The 14833-nt window shown below is 41.5% G+C and overlaps 1 protein-coding gene across 2 annotated transcripts in view; it reads left to right on the top strand.

Annotated features, from left to right (window-relative positions):
- The window catches only part of NUP155 (nucleoporin 155), a 72005-nt gene that overhangs the window by 48309 nt on the left and 8863 nt on the right, over window positions 1-14833 (top strand). The window contains exons 23-32 of one of the 2 annotated variants that reach the window (XR_011382009.1): window positions 487-678; window positions 1725-1863; window positions 3246-3381; window positions 5749-5902; window positions 6064-6168; window positions 6789-6943; window positions 8750-8874; window positions 9947-10060; window positions 11734-11854; window positions 12270-12380. Coding sequence is in view for 1 of the 2 variants with exons in the window: in XM_002713980.5 (XP_002714026.1) it covers window positions 487-678; window positions 1725-1863; window positions 3246-3381; window positions 5749-5902; window positions 6064-6168; window positions 6789-6943; window positions 8745-8874; window positions 9947-10060; window positions 11734-11854; window positions 12270-12380 (1357 nt within the window). In the remaining variant the exon portion in view is untranslated. Of the gene's footprint in view, window positions 1-486; window positions 679-1724; window positions 1864-3245; window positions 3382-5748; window positions 5903-6063; window positions 6169-6788; window positions 6944-8744; window positions 8875-9946; window positions 10061-11733; window positions 11855-12269; window positions 12381-14833 lie in introns of both variants that reach the window. The other variant, XM_002713980.5, reaches the window with a different exon arrangement.

Here is a 14833-nt window from a genome sequence, read left to right as displayed (position 1 = left end):
TGATGCCCATATGGGATGCCAGCACTAGCAGGCAGTGGCTTTACCCATTGTGCCACAGCATTGGCCCCTAATGTAACAGCATTTAAAGCTCCACTTTTAATAAGCAGATTTGTTCAAAGGCAGATAAAAACCAATGTTGAATAATAAAATTCAAACATTACTAAGGGACAATATGATACAAACCCAAGGTTTTTTAATGTAACCCAATGATTCTTATTTCCTAGGTACGACTAAAGGTTAGGAGGTGTGGCTTTAATTTTGGCTCTACTTGGGCTTTACTCTGCTCGTTTGTAAAGTAAGAGGTTTGGAGTAGACCTACTCTGGGTGATTTTTTAACTCTGATTTTTATAAAGCTTGCAAACATTTGTTTCTATAATGTATATCTTTTTAATTATAATGTCTATCCTATGTTATTTTAATAATTCATCATTTTGTGTGGAAGTAAATATATCTATAAATTAAAGGATTTTCTCCTAATACTCCTAGGAATTTCAAGAGCAGCTGAAAATCACTACCTTTAAAGATCTGGTTATCAGGGACAAAGAACTCACTGGGGCATTAATTGCTTCTCTGATCAACTGCTACATCAGAGACAACGCTGCTGTTGATGGCATTAGTTTGCACTTGCAGGATATCTGCCCCCTTCTGTATAGCACTGATGATGCTGTGTGTTCTAAGGTATGAGGTTTTGTTACCTGTTTCAATATTTCCTCTGGGAAGTGTTCTTGGGAACTGTCTTGTTTTACTTAATATATGACCTTGCGTAGACATCTTCATTACCCCTGGCCTTAGAAGTGTAAGAAGAGTTGGAATGGAATACTTAGTTTGTTTTTTTTTTTTTTTTAGGTTTATTTATTTATTTGAAAGTCAGAGTTACACAGAGAGAGGAGAGAGGCAGAGAGAGAGAGAGAGAGGTCTTCCATCCGCTGGTTCACTCCCCAGTTGGCTGCAATGACCGGAGCAGCGCCGATCTGAAGCCAAGAGCCAGGAGCTTCTTCTAGGTCTCCCACGCGGGTGCAGGGGCCCAATCACTGGGGCCATCTTGTACTGCTCTCCCAGGCCATAGCAGAGAGCTGGATGGGAAGTGGAGCAGCCAGGTTTTGAACCGGCAGTTCATATGGGATGCTGGCGCTTCAGGCCAGGGTGTTAACCCACTGCACCACAGCGCCAGCCCCAGAATACTTAGTTTCTTAAAATTCATGTAAACTCTAAGCTTTTCATCAAGAATCTTTTTATAATATTTCTCAGACATACTTAAAAAGATAAAGTTTACAAATTAAGGAAAATCACTGTGAAATTAAGGAAAATTGATAATTAAAGAACCAGTTTCTCTCCTTAGAAATTAAGGAAAATCAGTAAAACTTTTAGTAACTCTGTATTGAAATAGAGTTAATGGGGCAATTTTTATTGATCCTTTCCTACAGGTGGAAAAAAAATAAATCAGTATCACACGGACTGCCTGCTGACCAATAATGTATTGACTAGGCAAGAGAATTGCCAGACAAAAGCTATCTTGCTTAACGTATTTGTGAGAGGAATTAAGAATAGCTAGGATTTTTTGGTCAGAAATTTTTCTGCCTAAAGTTAAGAAGAAGTAAGTTTTGTAGAGTTTTTATTTTTAATGGAAATAAACATATAAATGTAGACATACTCTAAGATTTATATTGACAGCATCATCTATCTGCTTAATTTGATATCTTTCAACTTTTTATCATCTCTTCTAGGCAAATGAGCTTCTCCAGCGTTCCCGACAAGTTCAGAATAAGACAGAAAAGGAAAGGATGTTAAGGGAATCATTAAAAGAATACCAAAAAATCAGCAATCAAGTGGACCTTTCCAGTGTTTGTGCTCAGTATCGACAAGGTGAGAAACAAAAAATTTGTCACGTCTTTTACTTAGAGGATAAATGACAGTATATGAATGAAGAAAGGTAATGGTTAAGCGTTCCACAGTAGTGACCCAAGTGATACGATGTAAGAGTTCACTTTATGGGCCGGCACCATGGCATAGCAGGTAAAGCAGCCAGTTGTATCTGTTAGAGTGTTGCCTTGATTGATTAAAGTGCTTAACAATTTTTTATTCTTTTTTTTATTTTTAAGAGATTTCTTTGTTTAAAAGGTCGTTACAGAGAGGGAGAGACAGAAGGATAGAGATCTTCGGTGCTCTGGTTCACTCCCCAAATGGCTACACCAACTGGGGCTGAGTGAGGCTGAAGCCAGGAGCCAGCAACTCCATCTGTGTCTCCATCGGGGGTCATACCAGTACTGGGGCTATCTTTTGCTTCTTTCCCAAGCACATTAACAAGGAACTGGATCAGATGTGGATCAACCTAGATTCGAACCAGACCTAATCTTAGAGAGGAGACAGACAGAGCTCCCATCCACTGGTTCATTCCCCAAGTACCCATAATGGCAGGGCTGGGCCAGGTTGAAACCAGGAACCAGGAATTAGATTTGTGTCTTCTATGCAGGTGGCAGCACCCAAACTTGAGCAGTCACCTGCAACTTCCCACGATGTACCTTAGCAGGCAACTTTGACAGGACTAGGAAAAGCATTGGAAGATAGCCTGAGTGCTTGGGTCCCTGCCATCCACTTGGGAGACCAGATGGAGTTCCTGGTTTCTAACTTTACATGGACCTGGCCGGCGCCTCGGCTCACTAGGCTAATCCTCTGCCTTGCGGCGCCGGCACACCGGGTTCTAGTCCTGGTCGGGGCGCCGGATTCTGTCCCGGTTGCCCCTCTTCCAGGCCAGCTCTCTGCTGTGGCCAAGGAGTGCAGTGGAGGATGGCCCAAGAACTTGGGCCCTGCACCCCATGGGAGACCAGGATAAGTACCTGGCTCCTGCCATCGGATCAGCGTGGTGTGCAGGCCGCAGCAGCCATTGGAGGGTGAACCAATGGCAAAGGAAGACCTTTCTGTCTGTCTCTCTCTCACTGTCCACTCTGCCTGTCAAATAAATAAATAAATAAATAAATGAAAAAAAACTTTACATGGACCTAACCCCAACCATTGCACACATTTGAGGAGTGAACCAGCAGATGGAAGATTCTCTATCTCTCCCTATCTCTGTAACGCTGCCTTTTGAATAAACAAAATAATTGTTTAAGAGGGAAATCTTTTATGCTGTCATTTCTAGAGTGATGTACAGTAGAGACATAATTGACTGTTATTTTTATGTGCCAGCTAAGAAAAAGTTTATCCAGTTTGGCAATGTGCTGTAAGTTGTACCTTTTCTTTATCATTAGTGCGTTTTTATGAGGGTGTAGTGGAACTTTCTCTAACTGCTGCAGAGAAAAAAGATCCTCAGGGTCTTGGACTTCATTTCTATAAACATGGAGAACCAGAAGAAGACATAGTAGGACTTCAGGCTTTCCAAGAAAGGTGAGTCCTGAAACCTTAATAAATTGACAGCTTTATGGATACAGACTTTTGTTTGTGTAAAGTTTTGATTTTTAGTCTTAGAGAATTAATATTTCCATATAACTCTTCCAAAACGGAATTATGCTTTCTTTTTTTTTTTTTTTTTTTTTTTTTTTGATAGGCAGAGTGGACAGTGAGAGAGAGAGACAGAGAGAAAAGAGAAAGGTCTTCCTTTGCCGTTGGTTCACCCTCCAATGGCTGCCGCGGCCTGCGCGCTGCGGCCGGCGCACTGCGCTGATCCGATGGCAGGAGCCAGGAGCCAGGTGCTTTTCCTGGTCTCCCATGGGATGCAGGGCCCAAGCACCTGGGCCATCCTCCACTGCACTCCCTGGCCACAGCAGAGGGCTGGCCTGGAAGAGGGGCAACCGGGACAGAATCCGGCGCCCCGACCGGGACTAGAACCCGGTGTGCCGGCGCCGCTAGGCGGAGGATTAGCCTAGTGAGCCGCGGCGCCGGCTATGCTTTCATTTAAAAATAGCTTTTTGTTTTATCTGAATTCAGATTATAGTTCTTAGCCTAGGGATAAAATTGTAGTCTGATGAAAACTCTTCAGAGCATATAAATATTTTTAAAAATGCCTCTGGGGGCCGGTACCGTGGTGCAGTGGGTGCAGTGCTGGCATCCCATGTGGGCGCTGGTTCTAGTCCCGGCTGCTCATCTTCCAGTCCAGCTCTGCTGTGGCCTTGGAAAGCAGTAGAAGACAGCCCAAGCACTTGGGCTCCTGTACCCATGTGGGAGACCTAGAAGAAGCTCCTGGCTCTTGGCTTCAGATCGGCTAAGCTCCTCCCATTGCAGCCTCTCACTGTCTGTAATTCTACCTCTCAAATAAATAAATAACTTAAAAATTTTAAAAATAAATAAAATAATTAAATTTAAAAGTGCCTCTAGTTTTTAAAGACTTTATTGATGTTATCTTTTAGTAAGATCACTTTTTAGAAAACAAAACTGCCATTTTGTTTTCTCACTTCTAGTTCAGAGTAAATATTAGTATTTTACTTTAAAGGATACTTTTCAACTGTTCACAAATAACGTAGATACTGTTAGGGCCAGCGCTGTGGCTCAGTGGGTTAATGCCCTGGCCTGAAGCGTCAGCATCCCATATGAACACCCGTTCAAGAGCCGGCTGCTCCACTTCTCATCCAGCTCTCTGCTATGGCCTGGGAAAGCAATGAAAGATGGCCCAAGTCCTTAGGCCCCTGCACCCTCGTGGGAGACCCGGATGAAGCTCCTGGCTTGTGGCTTCAGATCAGTACAGCTCCAGCCATTGCACCCAATTGGGGAGTGAACCAGCAGATGGCAGACCTCTTTCTCTCTCTCTCTCTCTCTCTCTCTCTCTCTCTCTCTCTCTGTGCCTCTCCTCTGTGTAACTCTGACTTTCAAATAAATAAATAACCCTTTAAAAAATAAATAATGGAGATACTGTTAAAAGAAAAATGTGTATGTCAAGAAAGAAAATATATTGTGCTAATATATTCATTTTCATGATTTTACCTTTATGTTTAACCAAACATTTCTCAGAGTTACTGAAAAAAGTACATGATTTATATTATTATTTTTATTTATTTATTCATTTATTCAAAAAGCAGAGCAACAGAGAGAGGGAAATGTAGAGACTGATCTTCTTTCTGTGAATTCATTCTCCAGATGGACTCAATGACTCGGGCTAGGCTAGGCCAAAGCTAGGATACAGGATCCCCATCTAGGTCTTGCACATCAGAGGCAAGGGCCCAAGTTCTTGGTCCCCCATCTGCTGCATTCTCAGGTGTATTATCAAGGAGCGGGATCAGAAGCAGAATATCTAGGAGTCAAACTCTCGCCCAATATGGGATGCCGTTGAGATGCTAGCATTCCAAGCAGCTGCTTAACCCACTGCACCCTTGCCAGCCTTGATTTGTGGGTTTTGTTGTTGTTGTTGTTGTTGTTTAAGATTTATTTATTTATTTGAAAGGCAGAGTTACAGAGAGGCAGAGAGAGATGTCTTTCATCCACTGGTTTACTCCCCAGATGGCCACAATGGCTGGAGCTGTGCCGATCTGAAACCAGGTGCCAGGAGCTTCTTCCAGGTCTCCTACATGGGTGCAGGAGAGCTGGATTGGAAGTGGAGCAGCTGGGGGACTAGAACCGGCATCCATATGGGATGCCAGCACTGCAGCTCGTGGCCTTACCCACTTCACCACAGTGCTGGCCCCTGTATTTTTTTTTATACCAAATATACTACGTATATTCTCCAAAATAGACTTCAAGTTATTTTTATATTTAAATTTGACAAGGTAAATCAACTGGTTTCTAGTTTAATAATGTAATTAACCTTTCTCTATCCTTTTTCAGATTAAACAGTTACAAATGCATTACGGACACACTTCAAGAACTGGTAAATCAAAGTAAGGCTGCTCCTCAGTCTCCCAGTGTACCCAAAAAGCCAGGCCCCCCAGTTCTGTCGTCTGATCCCAATATGCTGAGTAATGAAGAAGCTGGACATCATGTAAGGGACACGGCATGTTTTTCTTTCTGACAGTGCACTGTGTTAGAAGTTACCATTTAAAGATGCTTGATTTTTCTCCAGAGGTTTGTAGGGTTAAAGTGTTGGGGTGCCTAGAAACAGAGCTTTAACTATGCTAATTTTTGCTGTTTTCTTTATTTTAGTTTGAACAAATGCTTAAACTGGCTCAGCGATCGAAGGATGAGCTCTTTAGTATTGCCCTTTATAACTGGCTAATACAAGCTGATCTTGCAGATAAGCTGCTACAGGTAAGAAATATTTTTATTACAGTACTATTTATGTTTTTAAATCACATAATACAATAATCTAAGCACATTTTTACAGTTACAGGAAATTCAGTTTCTTGCCCTGTGCCTACCTTTAGATATTAAAAGAAAACTAAGTAATGCAGTATCCTTCCTCAGGGGCAGAGTTGACTGTTGCTCCAATTTTCTTATTATTTGGAGGCTGGTTAGGATAATTTCTATTTTGGGGTACAAATCACTGAATTGAGTATTAGGAGACTTCATACATGACATTTTACTGTTGTGTCAGTGATCCTCAGTCTATAAAATGAATACATAGCATTTGCTAATTTCAAGGATGCCTTTGCACAAAAATAGTTGTGTCATCAAAGTTTATTAGAAGATTTATAATAAGGTAAATTTTTATCAATCTAAAGAAACTGTTAAACTCTTCCTTTTAACTTGTAGTGAAACAGAAACATGTGTGAGAAAAAATTGCTTCTTTTTTTAATCTGTTAATGTTGAATTCTAATTTTGTTTTCATGAAACAAAGCACAATTATAGTTGTCTTAAAATACTATATTGTCTACTTACAAATGAGAAAATGGTCAGAACATTTGTCTGAGCAACTCTGCAATTTCCAGATCGCTTCTCCATTTCTGGAGCCACATCTAGCTCGAATGGCCAAAGTTGATCAAAACAAAGTCTGTTACATGGATTTACTCTGGAGGTATTATGAGAAAAACAGAAGTTTTAGTAGTGCTGCCCGTGTCCTGTCCAAGTTGGCTGACATGCATAGGTATGCTATAATATTCTCTTTGGGACGAACGTTTGAATACTGGATCCTATATGGTTACATCTGGATTTCTCAAATAAAACCTCATGCATGTTATATATACATTGGTAGAATTTTTTGTTTTTACTGAGATTTACCTAATGTTTCCAGTTCTTAACAAACTTTTGCTTTTAATAATGTGTCAGGGGCCAAGCGCCATGGCTCACTTGGTTAATCCTCCGCCTGCAGCGCCAGCATCCCATATAGGCACCGGGTTCTAGTCCCGTTTGCTCCACTTACAGTCCAGCTCTCTGCTGTGGCCTGGGAAGGCAGTGGAGGATGGCCTGAGTGCTTGGGCCCCTGCACCCACATAGGAAACCAAGAGGAAGCACCTGGCTCCTGGCTTTGGATTGGCGCAACGCCAGCTCTAGTGGCCATTTGGGGAGTGAACCAATGGAAGGAAGACTTTTCTCTCTGTCTCTCTCTCTCACCGTCTATAACTCTACCTGTAAAATTTTAAAAAAATTTAATTAATTAATTTAAAAAAATAATGTGTTGGAGGTACCAAAAGTATATTAATAAGACCCTCTTTATTCAGACTACCTTCTGAATCTTTTTTTTATTTTAATTTTTATTTAAAAGCCATAGAGAGATTTTTCCATCTGCTAGTTTGCTCCTCAAAAGCCTGCAACAGCCAGGGCAGAGCCAGGCTGAAGCCAGGGGCTCAGACCATAATCTGAGTCAGCCAGCAGATGTATTGTGAGCACCACTGATGTTTAAAATATGCAGGATTACATAAGTGAATAGATGACTTAAGGTGCTAGACAGTAAAAAAGAGATAATGTAGTAGAAAGTATCCAGGGAGTTGGGAGTTGCTTTGGTTAGGAGTTGCGAGAAAAGACCTGAGAAAAACTGTCACTTAAATTGAGACTAGAATAAGTAAGCAACTATGTATAGAAACAGAGAAAAAATGACTTAAGCACAGTAAGAATAGAGGGTGCTATGGTACTACAATATGCAGGTTTGTAGTGTTTTGTGCACGAAAGAGAAAGCCAATGAGGTTGGAGATAGTGAAAGAGCGAGTGCAAGAAACAAGGTTGTGGGATGCTGGAGGCAATTAGAGAGTTTTAAGAAAGTGTGTGGGGCAGGTGTTTGGCCTAGTGGTTAAGACATCTGCGTCCCATACCAGAGTACTTGGATTTGATCCCTGATGTGCATCTCCTGCTGCCAGCTTCCTGCTAATGTGGAGCCTACAGGCAGCAGTAATGCATCAACTAGTCAGTTGGTCCCTGCCACCCATGTGGATGATTCAGACTGAGTTCCTAGCCCCTGGCTTCAAGTTGGCCCAGTCCTGGCCATTGTAGGCATTTGAGGAGTAAACTAGCCAGCGAGAGCCCTCTCTGTCTGCCTCTTAATTAAATAAGTAGGTTTTTTAGAGCAATGACATAATTTGATTTTTGTTTTTAAGTGGTTACTCTAGATGCTGTGTGGAAGATGAAATGTAATAGAGGCCATATTAAGGTACAGAAATGAGTATGTAGGGTAATAAAAATTTTCCTTAACTTTTTCTTAGAAGGATCTTGGTTTTACTATACTTACCTCAAGTTTTAAGATAGGAAGTTACTTTTTACATATAAACAAAAAATTACTTTGTTTAAAATTGCAGATCACTCTTATTAGAAATGCAAGGTGTTTAGATTTATTTGAAAATAAATGACAATTTTTCAAGTTTCAGTTCATTTGGGTTAAAATAATGTATCCTACTTGACATTTGTTTCTTCAGTGCTTAAGAAAACATGTAAAAATAAGGGCTTTTCTCTCCTAGCACAGAAATTTCACTTCAGCAGCGGCTGGAATACATCGCTCGAGCCATTCTCAGTGCCAAAAGCTCCACTGCTATCTCGTCTATAGCTGCGGATGGTGAATTCCTTCATGAATTAGAGGAGAAAATGGAGGCAAGTGCTAAAGACGCGTAAGCTCTGTCCCCAGAGAGCAGCGGCCACATACTTATTCTACTCTTATTTCTTTCCCTAATAAAAATAGGTCTGTAGGAGTCATTATTATTAATTTCCTTCTAATATTTTTATTTCTTTTCACCTTTAGATATGTCTTAAAGAGATTTTAAGGATTAGCACTTAAATCATTAGTACTGAAGATTTTGTTATAATTTAGAAAATATTTTCCAGCATTTCTAAATATTTTTCCCATATTTTCCATCAGCAGATGGCTCCTGCATTCTGGAAGCTGTTAAGTAGATTATGAAGTAGAATAGGCTGAACTTAAACTAAGAGACTCAAAAATAGTATAATGGCTTAAATACAGAAGCTTATTGCTCATTTACACAAATGTACAGTGGGTGTTCCTGATTAGCAGGTATCTTTCCTCTATATGATTAGTTTAGTGACACAAATGCCATATTCTGGTTCCCTAGAACCTTTGCTATATTTTTTCCAAGAAGGAGGGGAAAAAAGCACATGTGAGGAACATATTCACTCTTTTTTTTTTTTTTTTTTTCTTTAAGATTTATTTTATTTATTTGAAAGACAGTTTCAGAGAGAGGTAGAGACAAAGAATGATGTCTTCCATCTGCTGGGTCACTCCCCAGATGGCCACAACAGCTGGAGCTGTGCCGATCCAAAGCCAGGATCCAGGAGCTTCTTCCCAGTCTCCCACGTGGGTGCAGGGGCCCAAGTACAAGGCCATCTTGTACTGCTTTCCCAGGCCATGGCAGAGAGCTGGATTGGAAGAGGAGCAGCAGGGACTAGAACCGATGCCCATGTGAGATGCTGGCACTTCAGGCCAGGGCTTTAACCTGCTGCACCACAGCACCAGCCCCAGCGCATTCACTCTTAAAAACCACAGCTCTGAATTTACTTAGTTTTCTTTCACTCACATTCCATTGAAGAGAACTTAGTTGTGTGTATATTATTTTAGCAAACCTTTAATCAGGTGTTAGGGGTCATTCCTTCAAGTACCTGCTAATTTATCACAAAGAAATTACTTTATCCTATTTTCTGCCCAAACTAGGTTGCTAGGATCCAACTTCAGATACAAGAGACTCTACAAAGGCAATATTCCCATCATTCTTCTGTGCAGGATGCAGTTTCTCAGTTGGATTCTGAGCTAATGGACATAACTAAGGTAATGAAAAAGCAAGTGGAATTCTTTTAATGATGTCTTTTTTTAAAAAAAGATTATTTATTTATTTGAAAGTCATAATTACACAGAGAGAGAAGGAGAGGCAGAGAGAGAGGTCTTCCATCTGCTGGTTCACTCCCCAGTTGTCCGCATCAGCCAGAGCTGTGCCGATCTGAAACCAGGAGCTTCTTCCTGGTCTCCCATGCAGGTGCAGGGGCCCAAGGACTTGGTCCATCTTCTACTGCTTTCCCAGGCCTTAGCAGAGAGCTGGATCAGAAGTGCAGCAGCCGGGACTCAAACCGGCACTCATATGGGATGCTGGCACTGCAGGTGGTAGCTTTACCTGCTATGCCACAGCACTGGGCCCAATGATATCTTAATTTCTAGAGATACCTTGGTTATTTTGCAGTGTGCTTTGCATTTCATGGGAAAGATTAACCTAGTACTATAAAATAAGATAAGTCATGCTTGGCAGCTTGTTGCTGGGCTAACAGATCACCAGTGTTGCATCTCACTCCAGCAAAGGCTAAGCTGCTTCTTCCAGTCCAGTAGATTTGAAGTACCTTTCAGCCTCACTTGAAAGCTGTGGAAAATCAGCTTGCCTCTCGCCTTAATAAGAGCAGCTTGCCTTTACTTAACTCTCCAAACCTCTGCCTGTACCACTCTGAGTGGTTCTTTCCCCTTCATTTCCAAGTACCTGGAAACACCTTGAAATATGTCAGTATTCCTGATTCTTCAACCCCTAGTTTAGACACCACTAACTCTAAAAGAAATGTCATTGTAACATCTCCCCTCCAACCAAGAAAAAAAAAATGACACATAGTCAAAATCTATCTGAATGTATTTATCACACATTCACTTTTTTTTTTTTTTTTTTTTTTTAAGATTTGATATTTGTTTAAAGGCAGAGTGACACAGGTCTTCCATTCACTTGTTCACTCTCCAGATGCAACAATGAGGGCTGGGCCAGGCCTAATCCAGGAGCCAGGAACCCTGGCCAGGTCTATTGTGTGGGTGATGGGCCCAAATACATGATTGGTCATTGACTGCCTCCCAGGCACATTTGCGGGAAGCTGGAAGGGAAGCCCCGATATCCTGGAGTCAGACCAGGCACTCCCATACAAGATGTGGGTGTCCAGAGCAGCAGCTTTACTAGCTGCCCCACAGCGCCCACCCCCATCCACCATCCTTCATCTGGAGTTATGGCTTACTACATTAAGTTATTATATCTTCCTGTCATATTCTAGGAACTTTAAATATTTGGTTATCTTTAATTTCCTTTTTGAAAAAAATATTTTGTTGAGAGAGTGCCTGCTCATCTGCAGGTTCATTTCCCAAATGCATGCTACATCTGGACTGGGGCTGGACCTGGGCCAAGCCAAAGCCAAGAGCTGGGAATTCAGTTTACATCTCCTAAACGGGTAGCAGAAACCCAACTACGGGATCCATCACCTGCTCCCTCCCATGATGCACTTCAGCAAGAAAGTGGAATCAGGAGTAGAGCCAGCACATGAAACTAGGCACTCCAGTATGGATACAAGTGTCCCAACCAGTGTCTGAACTGCTAGGCCAAATTTATGCCCCTGGTTATCTATAATTTTCACGGAGTACTCCATTATTAATCTCTGAATGTTGACCTCTTGTTGAATGTTTAATTTCGGAATTTTCTCCCACAGCTTTATGGAGAATTTGCCGACCCGTTTAAACTTGCAGAGTGTAAACTTGCAATAATTCATTGTGCTGGTTATTCAGACCCTATATTGGTGCAGACGCTTTGGCAGGATATAGTAGAGAAAGGTGAGTGTTTGGTGATACACATATTAGCATTCATTACTTAGTAACTCAATACAGGAACACAAACTGCTAGTAGGGAATAGATGTAAAACTGATGAAAATCATCTTTGTCTAAGCAGAGAGTAAATGTAGGGCATCTGTGTATGCTAGGGGTGATTGTACATGAATATTTGGGAGGATGCTCAGTGAAGAGGATGTGTCATTTTTATGATTTGTGCTGCCTGGTAAAGGATACGGAAACGTCTTCCTCAAAATCTCATAAGCAGTAGCATGATAAGATGAGAGTGTATCAGACACTAGCAGAAACAGAATATATTAACTATGTGGGTTAGAATACCAGTTCTAAAGTATTTTGAACATCAAAGAAAAATTAAATAGCCCATGTATTACAAGTAATTTGTACGCCTCTTTCTTACAGAACTGAATGATAGCGTAACGTTGAGCTCCCCAGACAGAATGCATGCACTTAGCCTCAAGATTGTCCTCCTTGGGAAGATTTATGCTGGCACTCCTCGTTTCTTTCCTTTAGGTAAGCAGTAACTTTAGATGCTGACGTATTTTATTTTGTTCTGATGGTTTTTTTCAAAGATAAGGAACAATAAAAATCATCAGTGAATTTATTGCTATTTATCTTAGCAGTTTAATTCTACCTTCCAGAAAGACCTCCAAAGAATAGCAGAATTTATTAATGAATAGTTTAGTATGAAACTTTCTTTTGAGTAAATTTCCATGTTTGCATATTGTGCTGACAGTAAGTGATTATATTGTTGGTAGCTGTATACAGGCCTTGTGAAGAGAAAAAGAAAAATGGCTGATGATTTTGTGCCTAGATAATCTCATTGATTCCATCATTCTTTATCACATGGAGGGCATAGTTTTCTCTGAAATAGAAAAAAGTTACATTAAAATATTAATTGCTTGAACCTCTTTCTTAACCAAATATGCTGACTATAATTGTTAAGTAGCTTACCTTTTATGAGGCCTTTGCTGATCTAGGATGTTTTCCTCAGTTCTAAAACAAAGAAAGCAACATAGGTCCATCTGTAAAGTAGAATATTAAGTAAGTACTTTGTATTCCGAAAAATATGGAGAAACATAAGAATTTTCTACAGGACGGTGCCACGGCTCACTAGGCTAATCCTCCGCCTGCAGCGCCAGCATCCTGCGTTCTAGTCCCAGTTGGGGCGCCGGTCCTATCCCGGTTGCTCCTCTTCCGGTCCGGCTCTCTGCTGTGACCTGAGAGTGCAGTGGAGGATGGCCCAGGTCTTTGGGCAGACCAGAAAGAGGCACCTGGCTCCTGGCTTCTGATCGGCGCAGCACACCGGCCACAACATACCAGTCGTGGTGGCCACTTAGGGAGTGAACCAACGGAAAAAAGATGACCTTTCTCTCTGTCTCTCTCTCTCACTGTCTAACTCTGCCTGTCAAAAAAAAAAAAAAAAGAATTTTCTACAATATAACATTATTTGATCTTATTTAGTTAGTTGACACCAGTGGAGACAAAGAGCTCAAATCCTCTGGCTCACTCTCCAGGTGCCTGAAATGGCATGGGCTACAGTGGCCTTGGGCCAAAACCAGGAGATGGAAACTCAATCTAATTTTCCCACATGGGTGGCAGGAACCCAATTAACTGAGCTATGCTGCCCCCTAAAGCCTGCATTTGCCAGAAGATTTCAGGAATAGAAGCTGTTATCAAAGCGAAGCAACCCGATGGGAATTTGGGTGTCTTACATGACATTCTCACCAGTGGACCAAATGCCATCCCTGGATTACTTTTTTTTTTAAATGAACATTCAAACTTCTTGACAGACCATTTTTGACTTTCAAGGCTGCTTTCTTGTATGTAATAAAAAAAAAAAAAGCCATATAATCATATCTTTTTTTAAGATGTATTTATTTATTTGAAAAGTGGAGAGACAAAGATCGTCTATCTTCTGGTTCACTCCCCAAATGGCCCAGTGGCCGGGGCTATGCCAGAACAAAGCCAGGAGCCAGGAGCTTCATCTGGGTCTCCCATGTGAGTTCAGGGACCCAAGTTCTTAGGCCATCTTCCGCTGGTTTCCCAGGCTCATTAGCGTGGAGCATCTAGGTCTAAACCACTGCACATATAGGATGCATGCCCCCCTCTTTGTTTATAAACACCATATTGTACATGATCCCTTTGTAGGATATTTTTGCTTTGATTTAGATTATTTTTTGAACCCAATAACATTCAGAGAAAATGAACCCTTCCCTTTTCTATCTATCTCTCAAAGGCAGACAAACTCCAGGGGACTTCAAACTGGATTAGAGCTTAAAGTTTTTAGAATTCCTGTTGCCTGTCTCCAAGTCCTTGAATGATAAATTCTGCAGATGACAGTTTGATAGCAGTTTTTTCAGTGATTCCAGGCTCCTGGCTTCCAATTGGCCTAGCACTGGATGAAAGATCTCTCACTCTCTTTCCCTCTCTCTCTGTAGCTCTTTTAAATATGTAAATAAATATTTAAATAAATAAATATTTATTAAAATATATTATATTATATATATATATTTGAAAGAGCTACAGAGAGGCTAAGGTAGAGAGAGAGGTCTTCCATCTGCTGGTTCACTCCCCAAATGTTTGCAATGGCCAGAGTTGGGCCGATCCGAAGCCAGGAGCCTAGAGCTTCTAGGTCTCTCATATTGGTGCAAGGGCCCAAGGACTTGGGCCATCTTCTGCTGCTTTTTTTTTGTTTATTTGTTTGTTTTTTTATTTTTGACAGGCAGAGTGGACAGTGAGAGAGAGAGACAGAGAGAAAGGTCTTCCTTTGCCGTTGGTTCACCCTCCAATGGCCGCCGCGGCCGGCGCACTGCGGCCGGCGCACCGCGCTGATCCGATGGCAGGAGCCAGGAGCCAGGTGCTTTTCCTGGTCTCCCATGGGGTGCAGGGCCCAAGCACCTGGGCCATCCTCCACTGCACTCCCTGGCCACAGCAGAGGGCTGGCCTGGAAGAGGGGCAACCGG

This window comes from Oryctolagus cuniculus, chromosome 14 (genome assembly GCF_964237555.1).
Source record: "Oryctolagus cuniculus chromosome 14, mOryCun1.1, whole genome shotgun sequence".
Taxonomy (NCBI): Eukaryota; Metazoa; Chordata; class Mammalia; order Lagomorpha; family Leporidae; genus Oryctolagus; species Oryctolagus cuniculus.
The sequence above is the reverse complement of the archived record's forward strand: the minus strand, read 5'-3'. Positions and strand labels throughout refer to the sequence as shown.